At 41.1% G+C, this 25,521-nt stretch overlaps 1 protein-coding gene across 10 annotated transcripts in view; it reads left to right on the top strand.

The window, feature by feature from the left end:
- Positions 1–25,521, top strand: part of adgrl2b.1 (adhesion G protein-coupled receptor L2b, tandem duplicate 1) — an 88,779-nt gene that overhangs the window by 756 nt on the left and 62,502 nt on the right. For 9 of the 10 annotated variants that reach the window (XM_080441034.1, XM_080441031.1, XM_080441035.1 and 6 more), the window contains exon 2: positions 18,851–19,059. In XM_080441034.1, the coding sequence (XP_080297160.1) occupies positions 18,984–19,059 (76 nt within the window). In that variant the 5' untranslated portion in view covers positions 18,851–18,983. Of the gene's footprint in view, positions 1–18,845; positions 19,060–25,521 lie in introns of all 10 variants that reach the window. The other variant, XM_080441033.1, reaches the window with a different exon arrangement.

Consider the following 25,521-nt stretch of genomic DNA (forward strand, 5'->3'; position numbering starts at 1 on the left):
AGATCTACAAGCTCACAACGAGCTAGTAGATCTTCTATTTTCAAAAGAATCTTGGGGGAAAAAAAGGAGAATAATAAGATAACAACACACATCTTGTATGGGGCTCCCTGGCACAAAATATTTTCAGATGAGGGGTTCTTGGATATTTACATTTTAATTTGGGGGTCCTTGACATGAACATATTTTAGAACCACTGTTTTAAACAACATTAGGAAGCAAGACTCAACATAAGCATCTACACTTAAGAAACAAGCCCAAAAAAAACCAGCAACCCGCAAACTACCAATATTTACAAGTGACTTTACAGGAAAAACAAGCGCAAATTCGCTTATGATAAGCAGACCTGGCAACACTGCTTTTCAAGCGAGGCACCGAAACCTGTCTTATTGCGAAAACCATGAACGAACAACATCTCGCCGTCCATTTAACTCCAAGGATACCCAGTCCAGTCTATAAGACATTGGGCCCAAATGGCGATTGAATGAGTTTATAACAGTTCATCAGAAGGCTGCATGCTGCCATAATCTACACGAGCAGAAGCTAATCGACTCGGGGCTTTGAGACACCCCGGATTGTCTGAAGTTTGAGCTTATTATAGGATTATTATCCAGAATCCAGATGCGTTTTGCGGTGGAAATAGCCTTTATATTATGTCCATGAGAAAGCTATAGTGGAAGGTTACATTTCTATCGTCAGTTGGCCCAACTGAAAAGGAGCTTAAACTAATTGAGGAATTGCGTTTGAATTAAATTGCTTAAAATCATTAGTTAGGCTCATGCAACATCCAAGACTATAGGAAGAAGAGATTAAAATTTGAATGTGGGTTTAAACGCTTGATAACGGAATTCGTTTTATTGTATAACGTGTATAACGGGCATATAACACTTTCAAAACAGCCTTCACAAAAACAACACGAGCACATTCAGGACACAGAGCTAGTTGGATGTCACTGGCAGTCTGAATTTACTGCTCCATTCTGTGGATATTAAATAAGATCATTTCACTGAACATTTATAATTCAAAGATCTGAACCAGAACCAGTCATGTGTGGTGATCACACACACACACACACACACACACACACACACACACACACACACACACACACACACACACACACACACACACACACACACACACACACACACACACACACACACACACACACACACACACAGTGTAGAGAGTTAGATTTTATTGGCATAGGAACCATATCTCACTCTCACTTTGAGAAAGGGCTGTCTGTTGTGACTTAGTAAGCAAAAACCACAAAGGGATTAAGTTTTGTTATATGCTAAATAGGCTCACCACTTTTATAGATATCCATAAACATCTGAGCAGTGGTGAGTCATAAACCTTATAGACAGGGTGCGGAATCAGCGGCTTATGCCAGGTCAATTTTGGCTCTGATTAGTAATTTTGTTTAACCGGTTACAACTTCCTCTGCTCATTTTAGATTATAAAAATGTGTCCAATAATGTCTAGCCGTCCCACAAGGAGACATAGGCCTATTATTTGTGCAATGTGTGATTCACTTTTAAAATGTTGTGTGTGTTGTATTCAGAAGGAGGGTTAGGCCTGTATTCGGACACGGCATTATTTATTAATTCAATGTCAGGATAAGGATGGTAGAAGGAATTTACTGGTACAACTGTTCTGTTGTCTCCACACACACACACACACATACACATACACACACACAGCGAAAATTAATTTGAACAACGTTGCCAAATCCACTGGCTCATGCAAGTTCACACACACACACACACACACACACACACACACACACACACACACACACACACACACACACACACACACACACACACACACACACACACACACACACACACACACACACACACACACACACACACACACACACACACACACCACCCCATTTCTCACTAGCCCCAGACATGCTGGGTTGGTCCATTTGTCCATGCAGTCTTGGGAGGAAGTGTCATCTCATCTCACATTGCACAAATGGTTTCAATGCATGCTAGTGTGAATTCTAGCGGGTTTTTGTAACTGCCAATTTACATATCAAAGTGTCTGCATTTCAATGGGGAGAACATGAGCTCTACCAACCCCCTTCCTCTAAGCAGTGCTGTCCTGAGAGAGAGCTGGTGCTGGCTACTGGCAGATTGCTGGATTCTGCAGTCAATTGTGTGTATATGTATATGTCTGTTTTTGAAACTGAGTTTCTATGTGCTTTTGTTGGAAACAGAATTTTGTTGTGCTTGAGAGCATTTGTAGACCATAATCTAACACCAAAAGCCATGCATGATGTAGAAATCTTGGAAAACATTGAGAGAAGTGTTTACTTTGGGAATTTAAAAGGATTTATTCTGTAAACATCTCCTCAGAAATGTTCAGTACAAATAGGAACTCTACATCTGTATTTTCACAGAGAAAGCAACCCACTCCGTCAATGACAACAACAAAATGACCAAATAAACTGATGGGAAACTGTTTGAATGGTAGTTTGGTTACAGCAAACAAAATCTAAAATGTCAAAACTTAATTTGTTTTCAGACATGTCAATGTCAATAAGTGGAGATGTTAAGGCATTGAGCTTCCAAGCGTTTTGAGAGCTTCTTTGAGTAACTCTTGGTTTCTTGCTTTTTTGGTTGTTGTCTTTCCCCCCGCTAGCAGAGATGTGTTCCTTGTGCTCTGCAGCTGTTGTTTGGCTGTAACAAAATGAAGCAATGGGTGTTGCTAACACTGTTTTAATAGTTTCCTTTTCTCTCTTCTTTACAAGAGATACACATCGTTTGTCAAACTGCAATTGCAGTTTAAACTTAATGGATAAGCACACACACACACACACACACACACACACACACACACACACACACACACACACACACACACACACACACACACACACACACACACACACACACACACACACACACGCTCTATGCTCATGCTCTAAAGACAAACAAGAAAGTGCACTGGGAAAAAAAAAACTGCAACAAATAGACTATTCTATTTCACAAAACCCATTTTTAAAGCCGGGATGTCATCGGTTAGGGCTTGGCCTGCTGGACCTTAGCTGCATCTCCTTTCTGTGGAGATAGGATCACTATAGGTTAATAGTGAAAGAGAGTGGTCTGTCAGATGTGAGGGGGGCCTGTTCACTATGGGGAGCACAGTCAGGGAATGTAAATGCCAGTGGAAGAGGTGCATCAGCCCTGACACAGTAGGGGTCAGTGGCCCCGATCAACCTGCTCCTGTGTAATAAAATGTGCCTACACAGTAAAATCTTCAGTGTTAATTTATCAATTTGTAACTCTTGAGAGTCCATTTGATTACATTTGCACACTCTCAGAGTTAAATGAACACTGAGGATTTTACGGTTGTACTGGTTCCCAAAATGCCCTGGTGCACACAATGAAGTAAGCTTGCCCTGCTTTTGTTCAAACAGAATCGGAGTGTTTCGGAGTAGTAAGAGAGGGGGGGACGTGCTGCAGTTTTAAACAGCAAGAGGAAAAAAAAAGATGGCTTCACCTGCCATCCTCACTCACAGCAGGTTGGTTTGACAGCTGTCTGATTCTGTTGCTTCGAGACACTCACTGTCAAAAGTTGGAAACAAACAGACAGAGGAAGGGGGAGAGAGAGAGTGAGAGAGGTGGTGGAATAAGAACAAGATGGATGAAAAGAGATCATGATGAGAGCTTTAATTGGTATTCAACTTAATTGCCACAGCTTTGGTGTTTGTTTCTCTCTCCCTCTATGGAGATGCATGGACGTAATGACCGTAGCAAATGATTTTGAATTAGGGAAACCCGTTGGATGAGTACTTGGTCTCAGTATCTTCAGCAACAAATCTGAAGGGATACAGCCACTCTTACATCTCCTCCTGTGTTCTAAAATGACAGTTAACTTTCCCCCACTGCTTTGAAATGGATGTTTAATGATCAACAGAGGCCCCAGAGCTTAGTGCAGTCACACTGACTAGATATGTTCTCGCCTCAGAACGCCCGATGCAGAGTGCTCTTTCCTCCACTAAGAAAGCTACCCCCTTGGTGTTTTTTAGAGCACACCCCATCAAGGGAGGCTGTTTTTGAGTGATGGATCATCAGAGGTCTTTTGGGTTCCCTGTTAACCCTTTGGTGTGTGCAGAGCTCTCCCAGTTGGCGAGCCGTCGGCTTCGTGTGATGGATAGTGTCGGGTCTTAAGTCTCCATATATCAGGAGATTAGCACTGACCTGTGAGTTGTCTGGACCGCCCTCGGAGCTTCTTCACCAATGCTGGCTGACATTAGCATATGAGGACACCGCTCCATCTCATGGGGATACAAAGATAGTGTGCTTTATTTGGTTCGCTCATAACACAGGTCACAGGAAGTGTGCAGACGAAGGGCCAAAGGTTTTTCGTTGCTATTAGGTGTATCTGACAGGTCATCTGTCTTGTGCTGATGAAATCCCTTTCTTGTTCCTAAAAGTCCTAAATGGCGTCATGCAGTTATGCTATGTCATATTGTGGGTGAGACTGTTGTAAAATCTCTACCTGGTTGTTGTATGGCAGAACCACAGACCAACTGCAAATATTTTGCATGATGCCTTTGTGCATGAAAAAGAGATAATAAGTCATCCTGCCACACCCTACCTACCAAACCCATGTTTTAATCGCCAGTATTTGTTCATGTGATGTGACAGGTTAAATGCATCTGTAAAATGCTTTCAAATGTGTTCATAATTCCAATTGCTTACTGAGAAACTGGTTCAGCTTGTTGAAAGGCTGTGGTGCATTAAATTCTATAGGCCTATTATATACGTTTTTATGATTATTTCTCTGTTCACACTGTATGTGAGCAGACATGTGTTGAGTACTTTCCCCCTTCAATCATATACTACTACAGTCCATTCTTACGCAGTGCATCTTCCGCCCAACACTTAACTAAATGTCACCTTCTATGGCATTGCTGGCATTTCATGTATTATTATGCCTTTATTGCCAATTTCAAAGAGCCATTTCCGTGGAAAGACACAGAATCACGTACTTGTAATGTACTTTTGCGTGTCTTTGTCTACCATGTGTAACCACCATTAACTGCCTATTTAGTGTCATGGGTGTGTGTCTTGTGATGGAACCATTATGTTTTCAAGGTGAGGAGATATTGTCAAAGCCCTTGAATGTTCACTGGGCTTTGATTGGCAGGTGCTGTCACATAAGGTGAGACGCTTTGGGAACCACATTCAAAAGAGAATCCATTAGCTAACCTAGAATGGAAAGGCATACCTTCACAACATGTCACTGCAGTCAGCCATCTTGCTCTCTCTGTCTGTGCCATACTCCCCTTTCCGTAGACTGTCTTCAAAATGTTATCTAATTAGCTTTCCGAATTACATTGATAATATTATCGATTGATAGAGTTTATTTTGAATTAAATTATACCCTGACATGAATGACTATCTATTATTTTAATATATATAATATAATAGATACTTTATTAACTTGTAACACAGTAATATAACAATAATTATACACGAATCAACAATGAACAATAATCATATAAAACCTTCTTTAAAAAATAATAATCTTGTTCTTTGATACTTAGCCAGTCAACACAAAGGAAGTATTACAATTCAGATGGTGTCCTAGCAAAAGGACAAAGTGTTGTCATTCAAAAATCAAACAAGCCTTCTTTTCCCATCTTTCTTGTGCAGTGGTGCTAATTTCTTCCATTTCAAAAAGCTTCTGAATGTGAGATGCTGCATGGCCTGTTTGTTGAACAGAGAGAGAGGGAGAGATAGAGAGAGAGACACCGGGATGCTTGTTGTTGATCAGCAGAGCAAATCAGATCTTGATATTTGAAGTGGAGTTGTGATTGCTGATTGCTCCCTGATTCATAATTAGGAGAGTCATATGCATCCTGTCAGCTCTCAGGAGAACAGTCAAGTATTAAACATGCTTAAAGTGAACAAGTAATTGCTTTTGGCTCTGGAATACAGAAATACATCAATGTATGTTTTGGCTGTATGCATGCACATTTCATTTTATGTGCTTGTTAACAAGCTTATCACACGTTCTCCTGATACTGAGTATGTTGCTGCAAATGTTAGCTTTAAGTGAAAGAATGTGCACATGATGCATACATCTCAATCCGTGAGCTTACACTGCGTAATGTTTTAATGAAGCAAATTTTTTGATGTAATCTTTCGCTGGTATATTTTTCACACGAACCATTCCACATAGCACATACTCCTTATGCGCCTATTTGGACAGAATTTTGTTCTATTCTGAATGCAGAATGACAATAGACGTCTTATGTGTTTTTATTATTAACACTCTATCTGTGAGCATTAGGGGTGTGCCGATACTAATTTCATGAAACGATACGATACGATATTGGGCTCACGACATTGATACGATATCGATACGATACGATATATGGCACTTTTTTATTATGAAAATATATGGGGGGGGGGGGGGGGCGGAAGCAAATGCAAACAAATATTTCTGTTTTGCACTATTCAGACATGCAAACTTGTAGCTTTTCAGCTACAATAGCCGTTTTGAATCCAAATAGGGCAATAGTGTGACACCTGACCCGAAAAAAAACATGTTGTCACCCTTTTCACCTCGGGGCTGTTTGCATGCCTGGTTATTATTATTGAAAAAAGTTTTTTTTTTTCTTTTTTTCAAAACGATATTTTTTCCCCCAAAACGATACATATCGTCACAAAAACGTATCGCGATATATCACGGGACGATATATCGGCACACCCCTAGTGAGCATCTGCCCCAACACTTGCGCCAAAATGACGTAGGCACCGGAAATGCATTTGTTTATGTATTTTAACGTTAATAAATACAGTTTCTGACAACGTGTTGTTGCGTTCCAAAATATCCTTGGGCGGGCGCTACGACCCTGCAGCATTCCTTTCTAATTCCTATGTCTGGACCATCCCTATAGAGATAGACAAATGCTGTAATGACAAGGGAGCCGCGTGAGGTGTCGCTAAAATGACTGCTAAAATTAATTTTACACAGTATGCCATTTTTTATAGCGAAAATAGCAGATCGACATGCTCAAAACGTGTAACATGATTGTAAGCTTGTAGATCTGCTATTTTTAATATGTTAAAAGATTTTCACCTATTATGACTTGCCGAAAATTGGGACGCCAGGTTGAAAGTGGCCATGATATGAAAGAGATATTTGTGATCTAGGCTAACTCTTATCATAAAGGGATAGTTCACCCCAAAATGACTTTTTTCCTATCGATTAGGCACCCCATGGAGACTTTAATTCATGGCTATTTTTTTGTTTTTGTCGCATTCCTAAGCCAGGAATTTGATGATCAGCATCGGTTCCGGTAGGAGACGCAAAGAGTCTCCTTTGTGTCTTTGTGTAAAATTTGGGTGAACTATCCCTTTTAACAGTGTTTTTCTTTGTGTGCATATAGCCATAGATTGCTGTACGTTTATTACCCACATGCAGGTATGTGTGTCCTGTGCTCCTAAGACCTTTGTTAGGACGTTTTAATTACAGCAGAGCAGGGTGTAATTGATCTAGGCTTAGAGGGATTTCACTGTCAATGAGAATGAGCCCGGGCGTTAATAATACAGCCTACCAAATGCTTCCACCTCTCTGCACCACTCAGCACAGCCTCCGCATAAAACCAGGGAGACTCGTCTTTCACTCTGCTGTGTCTTACTTCAGCGAGACATCTGTCCTTTATGTGTAATGGCCAAATCGGGCCTCAGAGGTGCTTGCAACGGGGACTGGAGGAAGTCAGACATTGCCCACTTCCGCCTCGACACATCTGTTGCCAGCATTGTTGCCACCTGGAGTGTCCTCTTACGGAGCACTTTCTTCATGGTTCCGTGTTGTCACCCACCATCTTTAAATTTTTATCAGGCTGTTAGATAATGCTTCCCGATGAGGGTGAATTATTGATGATCTTGTACGTATGAGTGGGACAGGGCAGGCTTTTAACTACTCTGAGCTGCTGGGTCTCTTATCCGGTAACTAAGGGACACTGCACAAACACCCAGAGGAATTAGCCTATGTACCGGAGGAGGAGAAAAAAAGCAACTCAAGGCAGCAGGCTGAAAATAAAATAAAGACAAGTGTGCATTCTTTACACTACTGTTGGGCTAAGCCACAGCACAAGAGAACCTTGGCAGCAGAGAAAAGCTTTGCATCTACAGAAGCTTTATTTTTGCGCTGTGTTTGAAGCATTGAGAAGTGGCATGGTTGCTGTTTATTTGGTTATTTCGTGTGGGATTTGGAAGCAGCACACAGTTTCAAGGCAGCTTCTTTTTCAAAAGAGAAACAGCCAATTTAACGATTCACATACGTAAATGTCGGGCAAAGAACCAATATTTTCTGCTGTAGTTTGTTTAATGAGGTACTTTAAATCTCATGTTCAAGACTAATATTGTGTATGGGAATGTTATGTGCATTGCATAAATACAAATACATTCAGATTTACCTATTTTATTCTGAAAGCACATTGGCTTTTGAATTTAAAAAAATTCATCTAAATTGTAATTCTATTGGGAAAGGGCAATCCAACTAATTGTAAACATGAACAAACATTTCTCAAGGAACTAGAAAACCAAGACCATAATCTGTGATTTCATGGAGATGTACAAACTTGAGCTCCTCCATTGACAGTCGATGGCAGACTTGGTGGAGGCACAGAATGCTTGTCTAAACCTTTTCACATAACTGAGATGCATTTTTATGGTACCAGTGACATCAGTTGTAAACTAGAATATGTGCCCTTATACTTGTAAGAAAATCATCCTGACTTGAAAACTTATATAATCCTTCATGTTTTCCAATTGATTCTATATGGCTTTATGCACTGGTATGCATTGCAAATAAGTGGGCAGGACAAACGCCTTTTAATTACTACGGGTGATGTAGCAGTAGTTTAACAATAAAATGCATGGATTACACATTTTATGTGCAATTGCTCAATTAGCTCCATTTGAACATAACAATTTGGTGTTGTTGTTAAAAGAGGAAGCTTCCCTGCAACACTGATACATTTGGCTGGTAATAATAAAAACAATAAATCTTCGGCAAGTTTTATACAGTCTATGCTGTGACAAGTACTTTTTTCACTCTAAATTGCTCAATTCCAGCTTGCCTTGCACGGGGAGAAAGGCCCCTTAGTTTAAATAATGTGGCTTTCAGCTGTTTTTTTTAATACCAGGGAATTGAGTAGCCTGTTACAAAATGAAGAGATGTTAACCAAAACGGTTCCATCTTTCAGAATAAAAGTGAGTCGATGAACAGCTGCGTCAGGGGCAGTATCTCTTAACCCGAGACTGTCTAAGAGAACATAGCAAGAAAACGAGAATGAAATGAGGCACATAAAGACCGGGAAAACAAGTCCAACCGGCTCCGGTTTCCCACAGGAAATGCTGCTTGATGCCTGGTTTATGATTGCCAATGAAATACACATACCTCCCCCATTCATCTCGTGAGTTTGCGAGGTTGCTATTGAACAGATCCATTTACAGGTTGTCTGAATAAGTAACTCCTTTTGTTTACCTTTCCATATGGTGTTTGCCATGCATGCATTGTGTGAGCCTTGCGTGGGTGGATTTCATTGTATGGGCGTGTGCTCGCTGTCTGCGTGGAGACATAGGTGTTCAGTCAGCCTAACCTTTTTTTCCCGTCTGTGACATATGTGTATTTAACCACCTGCAGTTACCATTTGCCTCATTCGTGGGACGAAAAGTGTTTGTACTGTGATTCTTTGTCCACAAAAAAAAAGTCATGGCAATTAAAGGAAAGCATAGAGCATGCAATTTTCTAATCATACAAGGCAAATAGAGAACACATGCACTATTTTGTACAGTAGATGTGCTGTCTATGCATAGGTAATGCTAAACAGATTAGGTTTTGGCAGAAATGTAGTCATTCCTTTTGGGCTTGACTAGTCAAAAGGGGCAAGTCAGACAGTTCACATCCTGCCAGCCTCTGCAAAAGCATTGCATAGTTTTCAGAAAGGATCAAGGTATCAAGACAGACTATTCATAATGTGAATTTAGCCTTGCAGCAAAAATAATTACGAAGATCTATAGGCTTACTTCATATGGCTATGTTGTTTATTGTCAGAACAAAATTTGGGCCAAAGTCTATCTTCTCTAATATCCCTCAGGCTAACAACATCCAAATGTGACAGGGAACACAACTAACAGACTCCATTGGATAGTAGTTGTGTCGGTCTAGAAAATACTATGGCAGCATGAATCCTATGAAGATGGCTGAATATTAAGCATGTCTGAGTGCAGGACAGTGAGCTGAATGTGAATTGGACTGGTCACAGCTTAAGTAAAAAGAAACGAAACAAGAAAACCTGGAAAAAAAAAAAAAAACGTTTTATGTAATTTACAGAATACTCATTTCATCTTCAAATCTCCAATTCGGGATCTTAAATAATGACTAAATAAAATAATTGTTATTTTGGTGTGTGTGATCATCATCGTTTGAAAAGTATTTGCAGTATGTGCAATATGCTAAGCTGCTAACATGCAGCTTCTTGAATTCCTGGACATACTGTAAATAGGCTGCTCTGGTTTGGGCCTTATCGTTTTGGCTTGCTGCCTCATACACAGCAAAATTCAGTGTGTTCATTTAACTCTTGGGAGTGCAAAGATTGACCATTATGGGTCTATATTTGCACTCTTGAGTTAACACTCTGGATTTTGCTGTTTACCAACACATTTTGATGGCTTGGACTTCCTATCACATCAGCAGGAGGCAACGGTCCTTGTCCTTGAAATGTGTTCAGAATGTGTTTACATGAATCTCAAGCACCATGCTGCCTACTCTGCTTGTCAATTTAAAGGCGAGTGAGGTTGCCAAGCCAACCACAATTTCCCTTATAAATTGTGATTGAACGTGTGAGTGAGTGTGTGTGTGTGTGTGTGTGTGTGTGTGTGTGTGTGTGTGTGTGTGTGTGTGTGTGTGTGTGTGTGTGTGTGTGTGTGTGTTCTGTATTACTATGCATGTGCCCACAAGTATATTAGAATTTCTGAAATAGACATTGTGTGAGGAGTGGACCATTTTCCTGGTCCTCTAAAGGAAAATGGTTATTTTATGGTTATTGAAATGTTAGACTTGATTTACACTTAGTTGTGCAATGTTGTCACACCCAAAATAGCTGGTCTACAAGCTCACAACGCGTCGCGCATGACACCGACACGTAATTAAACTCAGACTTGAGGGTTAGGGTTAAAAATGGAAAAAAGTGGTAAAAATGGCATTTATAAAATTGCAGTCCTAAAATGTTGATGCCCTCACATTAAGTATAGTAATACAAACGCGTGTGTGTGGGACGTGTGTGTGGGTGAGTTGTAGTATATAAGGCATGGAGGAGTAGAGGAGTGTGGTTTCCAGTAAAGCCATAGAGAGACTGACTGAAAGAAGAATCTGGGCTCGTCAGTGCAGAGCTGCTCTGTTCCCGTATCTGGTGACCCTCCTGCTTAACCAACTGCTCTGAGGTCAGCCTATTCATTTGCGTGCTAAGGACAGACAGCTACTGAGCTCAGAGTTAAGAGAGCTACATCTGCACTAGGACGTTTTTTTTTGCAGCTAACATCCACACCGGTGGTTCTCAAACAGTGGTCCTTGAGGGGGTTCCAGGGTGTATCCCAGCAAAATTAGTTAACATAGCGTTAAAGTAATTTTAACGACTTTAACTCTATACTAAGGCTATTCGAAAATAGCTGATCTACAAGCTTGTAGAAAACAGCCATGTTTGAAAACAGACTTGTTTGCGGCCATGTTTGCTTCCTGCTCAGGGCCCTGATTGATTTGTCAAGTCCCATCACTTGACAAATTATTTCGGAAGAAGAACAAACATCTTGAATAACTTCCCAGTAACATTCCAACCATGTCGTCGGCTCAAGCGAAGTGTCATGTGTATAAATGCAGATTACTCCTGTCAAGGTGCTAAACTAACTAACATGTGGACAGAGATGGTTTCATTTAAAAACGTAGCTTTACAGTGAAAACCATTTTAGTGTAGAAGTAGCCTTATAATGGTAAATTAATATGACGTTTTGGTGTTCAAATTTCTTTATTTTGCAGAATACATTTGGGCTCGTTAAGCCGAAGTAACCTTTTACAAATTAGAGCAGTGAGGAATCCAACGGCAGGAATGCTATTATGAATTTGACTTTTATGTGGCCTTTACATTAAATCTTTAGTGGTGCTAATGTCAAGGTGGGTCCAAAAATTAGCAGCAAAGTAGGTAGTGCTAATGTTGATGGATCGTGTTCGCAACAGAGGTATTGATGATGACAGTAATGACGGTCATAATTATTGAGTGCTTAAGTTGTTTGTACACTGCACAATCCTGGCCGTCTTATACTGCCATGACGTCGCACTGTATGAGGTGAAAAAGATCAAATAGTGATCGTCCATGCGATGAAACTATGTCAGCCAACATACATGCATGTGCAGAGTCAAAGTTTTTTCAGAGAAAACAAAACTTTGGACCCGGTCTTGACTTTGCAGAAGAGGACAAAATGGGCTGGCAATTCTCCAAAGGGAGAGATGATATTGATAATATCTACGTGCCATTATTCATGGTACTGGCAGATGGTGATTGATTCCCCACACTTACATTTTAATTTATCTCGTAAAAGTATCAGTTTCTTCTGTCAACACAATGAACTTAACTGTATTTTTATGTATTGGTGACAGACCATAATGGTCTTGGGTTGTTTATCATTACAGCACCTTCACCACAGAGCCAGAATTTCACTGCCAAAAAAGTCGTAGCCTACCACGGCATGGATTGGCTTATAGGCAGCCGTCCCTGACCCTGTCTCTCTGAACGAGCCAAGATACTTACGACTAGCGACTTTACCACATTTATGCTATGCGCATTATTATTGTTATGTTGGGATGGGCATTTGGGCATTTTTTGTGTGAGCGTATAGTTGTGTACAAGTGAACTGCACCATGGTTAAACCTGATTAAATGTACCATGATGTCATATTTACACCAGTGACTCCCAACCTATGGGCCAGGGCCCACTGGTGGGCCGTGAAGGTATTGCAAGTGGGCCCCCAAATAATTGCCCAAACACTAAGATTGTAATGATAATATAACGTTAACATTGAAAAAAAGATATTATTGTTTAAAAAAGTTTTTAAAAAATCATATTGATAGATACCAATAAATAAGACCTTAAAGTATGTACGGTATGCTATGTTGGTTCCATTGATCCAAGCCGGAGCACAATTAACTGTCTTTCTAGAAATGTTTTCCACTCTACATGTCTCTTTATCAGTTGGTTTATCAGAGGTTTCAGATTAAAGCCTTTTCGTTTAAAAACTCAAATGTATCTTATCTTGAGTTTAGCCGGTAGAATACGAAGCGATTAGTTCTCCTGTTAATGTGCTGCTTATTTTGACGTTAATATCATAGATTTTGTGGAGGCCAGCAGCACGTTGGATGAATCCAACAGGATAAAGTCAACGTTAGTATCACAGCTTTGGATTAGAGTAAAGGCAGTTCAGCTGTCACTGCTAGCAGCGCATGTCGGCAACTCAAAGCATCCCACATTAGAATGAAACGCTTGTACTAATTATCAATGTGTTAAATCCAGTCTGACAACTGCCGACGGTCACTTTGAAGAACGAGCATGTAACCCTGCTAGTATTGTATGAGATACAATATTAAAATTATCCAGACTTTCATATGAGTTATTTTTAATATTTGGTTATTTAGTCCTAAGCGGATAGTGGTTTATTGTCTGTGTAAACGGTAAACTTCCCATCCCTATCGCTAATGCTGCGTGGAAATAGTGTCTATATAGGACAAAAGGCGTGTGTGGTCACCTTTAGTTTAGAGAGTTCACTTCATCACTTGCTGGTTTGTATAAGGCAGGAGCCATTTTACATCCATTTCTATTTTATCTACTTGTCCACCTCTTTATGTAGCTCTTTTCAAGACTACACCTCAACCTCTCATTGTTTTGCTTCACACTAACCTGGTTGTTAGGTCTGAGCGCCCTTTGTTCCATTTACTCTTCTATGCTTCTAGCCCACCCTTCTCCATTTCACTATGTCCATCTGCCCATTGGCACTCTATGTTATCTACAGCCTCTATCATTTGGCAAAGAACCTTGCAACACACCAACTGTTATACACTGTTTATAAAACAGTAACACTTTGCACCTTTTAAGGGTTCTTTGACTTTTCACTCAGAGGTTTCAGATCCACTTAGAACCATCCATGCACACGTACGGTGCATCACATCATTAACAATTTAAGTTACTGATATTTATCCTTAAAAAACATCACGGAGACATCTGTTATTTATTTACCATGCTTAACCGTGCATGTTGTGACATTTTCTCAAAGGTACTAGAGCACATAGCATAACAGGACTTGTGTGTTTTGACGCACTGGTCTGACAATATGTTTTTAACCACTTAAACCCTAGCATTCTGGGGCGTGCATTTGGCAAAAATAGCAGATCTACAAGCTCTCAAACGCTTGTAATTCGGCTAGTTTGGCTGTTTTCGAAGCTATTTATTGTAGAGCGAAAACAGTAGGGGGCCTAATATAGAGCCCTGGGGGACTCCAGTGAACTATATAGCGTATGAGTGGTTACAATGAATTAAAATAGCAACACATAGGCTAAATAACTCTGGGGAAACCTTACTTTTCAGTCACTTAACCCATTAGATCCGCATCTCTGTGTCATTTTAGATGTTAAACTTCGTGCCACTCTATGAGCTTGTAGATCTGCTATTTTTGAGAAATCTTGAACATTTTGTTGCAAATCTTTGAATGCATATATTTGTTGAAACAACATTTTTAACTAAAATCTTTGCTTCTGGGGGTCCCTGAAACAACATATTTTGATGGGGTTCCGCGGCCAAATGCATATACTGTTGGGGGTCCTTGACATGAAAAAGTTTGAGAACCACTGATATAACAACATACGTTTTTCAGAAAACTGTTAGGATTTAGAAGAATCGGCCTCAGGTCTTAATGGGTTAATCTGAAAATTACAACTATCACAGAATGGAAAGGTGTTGACTGTAAAGCCTTTCAACTCTTGCTTTACCACCTCCTCTAATAAACAGCCAAAGTACAACAAAACCATTTCATCTTATATGAACCTTGGAAGTTTCTGTGTGCTTAGTTACCATATCATCCTCATTCATTCCTGCCCCTATCCAAAAATAGCTTATCTGCTCTGTGATGAGCTAAGACAACCCCCCCTACCCTCCTGATGACCAGGGTTGAAAGTGCACCATTGCTGTCACTTCTTGTTGATGACAAGGGCTCTGCATCACTGGCGGAGCCAAGGAAGTGACATCATGTCCCCGATGGTGTTGAAAGTCCAGCCCTGACAGGACTGTCATGACAAACGGGTTCCTTGGGAACACCGGGGTACACTGAGGACGGAAGGACTCTGGTCTCCGTTTCTCAGCCCCAGAACCCCACTCCAGCCCCACTATCCAACCACCTTCTGGTGTTTGAAATTCCCCTTCTCCTCATGTTGTGTTCTTTCCCTCTTTTTTAAGGCAGGGGGGGCTGAATGTAGGGCATGGGGGTTGGTAGAAAGCTCTCCAAATTAGTAGTTATTCACAGAGTGGAAGACAAACTATTGTGTTGGCAAGGTTCAGCTCAACAGATCCACACATCTCTATTTCATTTGTCGGGTTTGAGCTTACACTTGGACTTGTGCTTAGTTTTGTTCCAGTCTTACTTGATATGTATGTATGCATGCTTTATTTCGCCCGTCTCTGCATTGACAATTGAAAATAAATTAACATTCCTGGGGCTTTATTTTGCCCTTCTCTAAGCCTACGGAGAGAACTTGGAGGCGAACTCGGCAGGTCAAGCCATACTCACAGGCTGTCAATCCTCCTCAGTGACCCCACCGCCCCTTTCTTTCTCCAACCACCCATTCTTCTCTCCTTTTCCTCTCCCTTCTCCCATCCATTCAGTTCCTCCTGTCTTGGAAACCCTGGGCTCCCTCCCACTCTCACTCTCTCTTTCACTGGACGCCCCTCCATCTTGAGTGAGGCAGGCACAAGCTTTGTTAAAGGAGGCTTGCAATCCTTCAGCCGGCAGTTGCCCACACAGCCTTATTTCTTGCTAAGACATGTGGGCTGTCTCCTTCTATCCATCTATTCTAATTACGTTTTAATTGCTTGCCTTCCCTTTTAAACGCTTGCTTATTTTCTCTATCATTCTGATGTGAAGAAAAAAATTGGTGTGCACTGTTTTTCTACTCTATCCGAACTGATGATAGATTTGTCTCCTCGGCTTTACTTCTGCCTATGGGTGGGGAGAGAAAGAAAAACAGATGTTGGGAATGTTTGTACGCCATTATTCATTTCCATGGTACATTGTTTTGTGTCCAGGATGATACACTGTTAATAGAATTTGAAAGCTCTGCCCTGACATGTTTACTTACTAACTTTAAGGAAAATACTAGTATCTGCCCTCATGTTAGTAAGTAAATCTCTTTTAAGTCACTCCTTAGGTCCTCTGGTGTATTATATGTTTGACCTCATTAGATTTAGTGTGAGTGTTGATTGTTAGTCATAACTGTACACGCGTTTGTCCCATTTACCGTGGAGAGACATGATGTGAACGTGTATTGCCCAAGTAACAAGTAACCGTGTTGTAAGTAATTCCCATGCTCGAGGGGGCCCATGGTGTAGATAATTTCTAGGTACAATCTCTGAGGGGTTAACTACGCCTCACTTACCTCTTTAAATAATTTTCTGCTTGAGAACACCACCCCCGCCACCTCCCCAGCCGCCCCATACCCCCCAACCCCACCCTGATGTAAAAATATGATACGTCTGTCAGCACTAGTGAGAAGCGTCTTAATGTTAATCGGCTAATCCTTTTATCTCAAGTCCTGCCCAAATTCAGTCCAGAGATCCCACCAAACAAAACGGTTTTTCAGGGGGATGAGCACCGCTGGTTCCTCCAGCAGCTTAAGGGAGAAAGGAGACATGTTACTCAGCGGGGGTAGCGGTGCGGGTGGGTCTAATCAGGAAGAAAGTGCCCTGAGGCAGGCGGGACCCCCAGCCAGGCCCCCGGCAGGCTCCCGCCCCCTGGTGTTTGGTGAGGCCGAATGACTCTGTAGGCCCAGCAGGCCAGGAGAGCAGGGGGATGTCCCGGCAACAATTTTCAGTCTCCTTGTGTCAACCACCGTTATGCTTTCCCCCATGGCCCCAGCACTCATATTTGTGGATGATAAACGACTGAGCGCTAAGGGAGGGCAAAGTCACGTGTGCCTCTGGAGATTTCAATGGAAAACATTCCTGCTCTCTGGCCCGATATGAGGTTGGTGACGGCCTTGTTGGAAGATATGGCATTATTAACTGCAGCAGCCACACTACCCATGCTGTGCATGGGAATAAGATCTTAATCAGATCTGATGGTGCACTATAGTGATAAGCAGGACAAACTGGAGGACAAACAACTTAATCTAAAAATGCCAAGGTTTAACTGGCTATATATGTACAGTATGCACTGTTAACGTAGTCTGCACAGCTTAAGTGTTTCGAGGGTGACCTCGAAATCAAAATAAATGTTCCCAGCCTGTGTATGGTCTGGCTTGCCTGTAATCCCCTGCCAGGCAAAGGCCATCTTAACCGATGAAACTGTAATAGTGAACTTAAATTATGACTGTATGCAAATAAGGACGCTTCCCATCTTTTGTGGGTTTTCGTGTTGCCAAAAATATCCACGCGCATTAGAGGGGCCCAGAGAGCGATCAGAGCCGAGTGCTCTGCTGCTCAAATTTGGGTTCATTATAAAATAATCAGGGTAGTTGACGGGTGGCTCTGGAGGAGCGCAGACAGAAGTGGGAATCATCCTCTCCACTGCACAGTCGCTGCTTCTAAGTGAGCAATCCTATGTTGATTAATGTGTGTGCACTGAGGACACAGCGGAGGATGCTGGATGCTAAACACAGGGGAATATGCTAAAAGTGTATCTGTTTTTGCACATGGGCAGTGTTAATGTGTGTGTGTGTGTGTGTGTTTGTGCGTGTTTGTGCGTGTGCGTGTGCGTGTGCGTGTGCGTGTGCGTGTGTGTGTGTGTGTGTGACATTTCACATGACATGACACATCTCTCCTCAGTATTTGACTTGGCTAAGCAGCTTATCCGTCTGTCGTGTTATGTCTCAGACTCTAACCTTTTGCTGTCTTGGCAGACAAAGAAGTGTTTTTGCCGTCCCTCGATAAGGAAACAGACACAAAGAAGTTGTGTCTCTAATGGTGCACCGTGTGAACGCGTTTCCTGAGCGACAAGCTCTTTTTATTTTCCTTTCCTGTGGAGATGTGGTAGTAACTGGGGAAGAAAGGGAGAGTGAGGCATTCAGTGTAAACTGTGTCCACTGCAAGGTGGGGAGGTGTGCTGAACGTGCACAGAGCCCTAGGCATTGGCATGCTATCCAACTCTGCTCTCACGTTGGAGTGTTCTCAGCAAGGCGTGAAGCAGAGACACCGGGGAGAGTTGTACCGCTGCGCTGTCGCGAAGCTCCCTGTACTTTGGGAAATTCATTTGTGTGCTCGCTAAAATAGGCAACAGTTATGGCCGACATTTTGTCTTCGTGCTGTTTGTTTCAGTTTCATTGTCTTTGCAGTGCGTGACTTCACCTCCATGCGTTTGACATGCATTTCATGTGATGTCTCCCATATGTTACATTTTATGGTTATGTACTGTACATATGTGCAGATGTCAGATTAATAGCGGCACGGCTGATGACATAGCCAAGGCACTGATGTTGATGACGATGATGATGATGATAATGTCCCACAGTACCCATTTTCTCCCACAGTCTTATGCTGTCTCTCCTTGTTCTTTCAGATGAGAAGATGATTGGTGATGCGTCTCCAAGAACCACCGATCGTTGACATCTCTCCAACTTTCTGCTTTCTCCCTGCAAAACATTGAACCACTGCTATTAGCCGGCGGGCGCCTGGAAACGTTTCCGTTCTGCACACAATGGCCTCCGCATTGTGGAGGAGCCCAATGTTCCCCTGCTTATTGCTCCTTCTCTTTCACATTTATTGTTCAGAAGGTAAGTTACCATGGACTAGTGTTGTTAATGTTGATGCCATTCTACTCAATCTTTCGCTAAAGAGCTGGAAACATTTATTCAATCCATGAATGCATTGAATGTATTTGTACGCATTGTTGTGGTGGCCACACAAAGGAAATGAAGAGCTGTTATGTAGCAAGGTTGCTGAATTCCCCTGCAGAGCATTTGTCCTTGGAGTTTCAAACAGTGGGGCGTTTGCGCACTTAAATGTTCTAGGTGACAGATGCGCACTTTTATCACCCCCATTTACACACTTTGAGGCTTTCTCAATGTTTGACATTTGCCAAATCTTTTTATCTTTTAGGCATTGGTCCCTTAGAGAATGTACGTGTTTTTTTCTGTTGTTTTGATTTTGTATTATGCACTTACATCAGATCATCCTTAGTAGTCTTTGCACCTGGTTCTATCAAGAAATTGGCTTGTCACCAAATTGAGGAGCTTTTAGGAAAGAATTTGCCAGTGTTTTTAATTCTATGCAATCCCAAGGCTTCCCTTTTATTTGCTCTCGTCACTTTTGATTAGTATGTTTAGCTGTAATTACGTAAGTATTGTCAAAACACAGCCGTCTGCTACATGCTCATCAAAACCACTGATGCTGGTATGCCTGCTTAATGACAATCATTACATTTTTCCTCTTTTACAGTTTCATTGTACCAGGGAACAAAATCTCCCCAAATCACATGGTTGTGTGCCAAGCACTGATTAGAGATAGATGTCAACCTGTATTGTTTTAAGGGGTTCTATTTTGTTTTCTATTACATTTGTCTTTCAGTTTTATTTATTCTGGCTGTGGTATGTGGGTTATTAACAAAGAGAAATTGCTACAGAGCAGCATATCCCGACAGATATATACTTTCTTTGTAGATTAGCATTTGTAGTTGATATGGGAAAAACTCAGAGAGTCTGACTCAGAAAGAAATTTTCAGAGGCATTTGAAGAATAGGCCTCTGATTTGGTTGGGCTTAGAAACTGCCTGAGCTGAACGGTCCCGGTGAATTTCTTTAAGGGGGGATACTGCTTTGGTATGCAGAAAGTCAAGGTTTTGGGTTTCACTTGATGTGAGGGCTCTCAGGCCTATGAATGCATATTTGCCCATCCATCAATAAAGGAATGTATGTGGGTCCCACGGAAAACATCTGATTCCATCCACATGTCACTCATCTCCCGTCTATATGGCCCTGAGAGCCTGTATTCCCGGCCTTGGGAACGGAAGGAGTCCCCTCTGGAACACTTAATAAATAATCGCCGTCTCCTCAAGTGGTCCTTTTCAATGACACACTTGAGAAGAATATTTTTTTTTGTCACCTCTGTTATTGGTTGCCCTTGTTGTTCGTTGTGCGTGTACTGCATTGTACTGCATGGGTGCATGGATTCGTTACTAGGTTGTTTTTGATACTACCTAATCAATTCGCTCAGAATTACGTCATTTTCATTACTAGCCAAGAATATACAGCAAATACGTTCAAATAGGAATAATGTAAAAAAATAATCCTGTGTTAAAACAGGAATTATTTGCACCTTTTAAACTAACATATTGGCTAGATTTTCCTTCATTTCTTAAGTGCAGAGAGATGGTGAACTAATTGTGTTGTGCATTGTCTACACTGCATGTCATATAAATTCTCTCTATAGTCTACTCTTACATGGGTTCCCTATTCTTTCAGTTTGTGCTAAATTTACTCTACATTTATATAACCGATCTATAAACTGACACTCCTCAAGGAGTAAACTAGGTCATGGAGGTATCGTGTTTGTCAAGGATGGCTTTAGACCGCCCATCCTACAGATATAAACAGGCTGACCAGATTCAGTGAGAGCAGCCACAGAAGAAGGTGGGGCGAGAGCACAGGCTCACACCTGCAGAGACTGAATAAAAGCTGTAATCATGATCTTTAAAGCAAAGAAGCCCAGATTTAGAGGGATTATGTCTTGTGGTTACGGTGTCAACGTTTTTTTTTGTTGGCTCTTGTGTGTAAATACCATGGGTAGAACAGGCACTTCAGCTGAAATATTAAAAGGTTGAGCAGAAGGGAAATGTAAAAGATTAAATGGATTGTTTTTGATATATCTGTAATCTCTGCAGAGACACCCATTGGGATAAGATCAAAAACGGTGTTTGTTTAATTCTTAGAGTTATTCCAGCATGGAGAGACATTAATGTTGGACTTTTTCAACTGTCAACAGCAGATATAAGGATGATTTATGATCAAACATAGCCTCCTGTAACTGTACATCCACCTTTTGTAATAGCCTCATTGTAGCGTCTCCATTCTTTTCTCTCTAATATATATATATATTTATGTTGTATTTCTGACAGTCCTTTGCAAGTAGCCTACTGTATGTAGGTATATTTATTGCTCTGCAATAGCACACTGCCATTGCTCTCTTCAGGGAGATTTAATGAAATGTGAAACGTTCCATCGGTGGGTATAAAGCCTGATTCATACTTACGTGTTGCACACCTGAAATAGCCAATGTACAAGCTCACAACACGTCGCAGTGCGACACATTGTGAGCTTGTAGATCAGCCATTTTCGGTACGCAACTAAGTATAAGTCAAGCATAACAGCACGCTTGTGTTTCTACCCAGAAGGTTGTAAAGGTCAATAATAATGTTGGAGCACATTTGTCTCAAGCAGTGCCATACAATGTACTGATGGGAGAGCCTCCCATGTGCCACACTGGTATTTCCAGTCCTGCTGTTGAATGAATGGGGAAGCCATGGCGCTCAAACTCCACTCTGGCCCGGGGCCACAGACATCCAGTCTGTCATCCATTGATATGCTTGGCTTGGTGTTTTATAATTCATATTGAATGCTGCGACTCTATGGCAGGGCTATCATGAATTATCAGCTGAGCCATGGGAGATTCACAGATGACCGGTCACACTGTGTGGTGGGAACCAGCATGGTTGGGGGGGGTCGGTATCTGATTTATCAGTCTTGCATGGACTTGCAGCCCCAGTGGAAGTATTCCGTGGAACAAGAGGCCGGTTATTATAATGTCTGGACAGTGTGCTTTATCCAGGTAGATCAACCCTGATGAAGCTGCTGAAACGTTGTTTAATGTCTCAATAAATTATTGCATCGGAGCTGCAAGTGTGCGGCTACTTCTGTTTTTATGCTTGTTTTCGTTGGTTGGCACCTTATCACCGAAGGCTGACTGGACTGTATGCTGGTCATGATAGACATACCTGGAGAATGAGGGCCATGTTTCTAATTGACTTACTAATGACTAATCTGTCAGTAATATCTGTAATATGTGACTTTTTAAAGTCAATGCCAATAAGATCCTTTTTTATTACAAAGCATTATGCTGTTTCATACCCAAGCAAAAAAAACAACAACGTTGAATTATAAGACCATATCAAATTGAAATGAGCCTGCATCACATGAATAGCAGGGATCAGTATTTCTCTCGGTGGGAGGGAAATACAATATCACCCTTGATAGGGTCATCCTAGATTTAGAGCAACACTGATTTCCTGAGCGAGTGCTCTGAAAAAAGAAAGAAAAAACGGAGCAAAAATGTTCCCATGCAAGAATTTAAGAGAGGGTGCTTTAGGGAATGGGGGCTGCTTTATTGTATATGTAGATGTGATTGTAAAACTCCCTGTTATATGGCCAGATGATGTACAGACACTTCATCTAATGGGGTGGGAGCTACAGTTTCTGACAGTTTGATTTCATTTGTTAAGCATGCCTTAAATCTAGCCTGCTGGCAGCATCACAAGGCAGCTCAATTCACACCCCGTATGGTTACAAGTTGTATAAACACTGGACCAGATGCCTACCTCAGTTTTTCCATTCTGAAATGTGCCTTGTACTCTTTTCCCCCCTCCATGCAGCCTAATTCAAATAATGGATGAGTCCAGCTTAGAACCCCAAAGTACTTCCCTCTCTCAGAATATAAAGCCTGAGTTATACTTAGTTGCGAGCGGGTGTTGAATCGCAAAAATAGCAGATCTACAGATCTTGTAGATCTGCTACTTTATGCACGCGACACCCGCACACAACTAAGTATCAGGCTTACTCTCTGCATTCACTACACAAGTCACTTCTTCACAGGGGGTTTCAGCTGTCATGACAAAGTAATTGACTTAATCTTTAATGGAAAACTGGAGTTTTCTAGTGATGCATGCTATATTGTTTTGCATATATGCAACAAACAAAATGGTATTACACGTGAAGGCAACAGGGACCTGTTAGATTTGTGTGCCGTGCAATTTCCACATTCGACATTTAAATACCCTGGAGGCATATCGGAACGAATTTGAAATGAACAAAAGGCACAGGAGATCGGCTAAACAACAAACAACAACAAAGCAGCACATCTGACCAAAGGAACACTGTGATAGGACAATCAAAGTAGTTTGTACCACTTCAAACAGACCGGATGCCCGTAGCAATATCTTAAGCGCACCATCATCAGCTCTTTGGTCTGTCATCATGACAAACATTTTAAGCATTACTGTAATGTTTTAGGGAGTCTGGTTTCAGAGACACATATACTGTGAGTAAAAGTATATTAACAGTCTGGACCACTAGCATATCTGTAACAATCCTTTAGGACCACCCCTCCCCACCTCCCATATATTAGGGCCCGACCAATATGAGATTTGTAGCACCGATCCGATTTCCGATATATTTAGCACATCAATTCTGATATCCGATATATAGTCGATATTTATTTACAAAATTGTGAAAGAAATGTTAAAATCAGCCAAAATTTCGACCGATATTGATATATTGGTAATAGGCCGATATCGGACGAGCTATATATATATCTCTTCTGTCGGACAGAAACCAGCGATGTCCAACATATTAACTTTTCAGGAAATGAACCTGACACAATAGTTGTCAAAGTAGTCAAAGTTGGTATGGTGACCTTATACATTGTCAGATACTTCAATGTGTCCTTATATTATCATATCTTTACCCAAATACAGCTCAAGTGGAGTTAGGAGGTTTTTGACCATCATTTTTTTCCCGTCTGACCTTGTCATTCTCATCATCATCATCATCATCATTCGAGTGCCCTCGAGATCTGCGACACAAGCTGCTTCCACTGGTCTCTGTTGCTCATTGCCACCCCAAGTTCATTCACAGTCAGTCCTGTATCTCTACTCAGAACATCTGGAAATTGTCATTCTAATTAATGATAGACAAAACAACTATCTCCACCAGTTGGAGCTAGGTGGTTTGAACGACAGTTTGAGGATCCAATGGAGTTAGGAAGCGCTTTTTAATACTTTTCATTGGTTCAATATTTGAATAACCCACACACAGACGTAAAGGGTGTTCAATAGCACTGATTTATATATTATTTTTTAAAATGAAAAATTGAGATTTCTGCCCAACAGCAACGTCATATATATATATGTGTGTATATATATATATATATATATATATATATGTATATATATATATATATATATATGTATATATATATATATATATATATGTATATATGTATATATATATGTATGTATATATTTATGTATATATGTTGAGTAGGCAAGGGGAGGGAAGCTGGAGGCCAGGAGCAGATGTCACCACCTGATGACATCTGCTCCTGGCCAATGGCTACAGTTACCTCTTAAGGTAACAGAAGTACGCATGTCATGTCATAAGAAGGCATAACACATTTCTAATTTTTTTAATATATATGTATGTATATAATAATAATAATAATAATAATATAAAACATTAATAATCTTAAAGCCAGATTTATATGTTGCATGCCCTGTTTGAAAATTGTCCAGAACTTATCCCTCACTTTACGTGTTATTTGTCTCCCTGCAGTCTCTTTCACTCATTTGCAGGAAATGACACCAAACGAGCTGTGGCACTGCACAGTAAATGCTGATGTTAAAGAATAACATTTACTTTAGAGGAAAGGATGGCAATCAATAACATAAATGATTTTGTAAATGTTCACGTGTGTGTGCGCGCGTGTGTGTGTGTGTGTGTGTGTGTGTGTCTGTCCATGTGTCTGTCCATGTGTCTGTCCATCCGTCCGTCCGTGTGTCCGCCCGTCCTTCTGTCTGTGTACAGCTAATCTCCGGCACCATTAGCCCGGTACACATGATCAGATTTTTCATATTCCATCCTGATTGGCTAAGATTTAAAGTTTGCAGGAGTGGCCCGTTTTGAACAAAATGCCTCAAATCATGAACACAGCGTCCGATTGCGGTGAAATTTTGCATGCACATTCGCACTACATTGAGGAACAAATGCCACCCTTTTGACATTGCCCTATTATAGCGCCACCAGGAGGCAGATTTTTGCTAAACACATTTTTGGATATTACTCCTACAGATTTTGGCCAAGCATCATGCAAATCGGTACACATTATCTCTATATTCAATTCATGTGATCAAGTTGGATCTGTCCGATTCTTCATATTCCATCAACATTGCTGGCCCACAATAACCTACTT

The sequence above is a fragment of the Gymnoscopelus braueri genome (genome assembly GCF_963280865.1).
Source record: "Gymnoscopelus braueri genome assembly, chromosome: 10".
Taxonomy (NCBI): Eukaryota; Metazoa; Chordata; class Actinopteri; order Myctophiformes; family Myctophidae; genus Gymnoscopelus; species Gymnoscopelus braueri.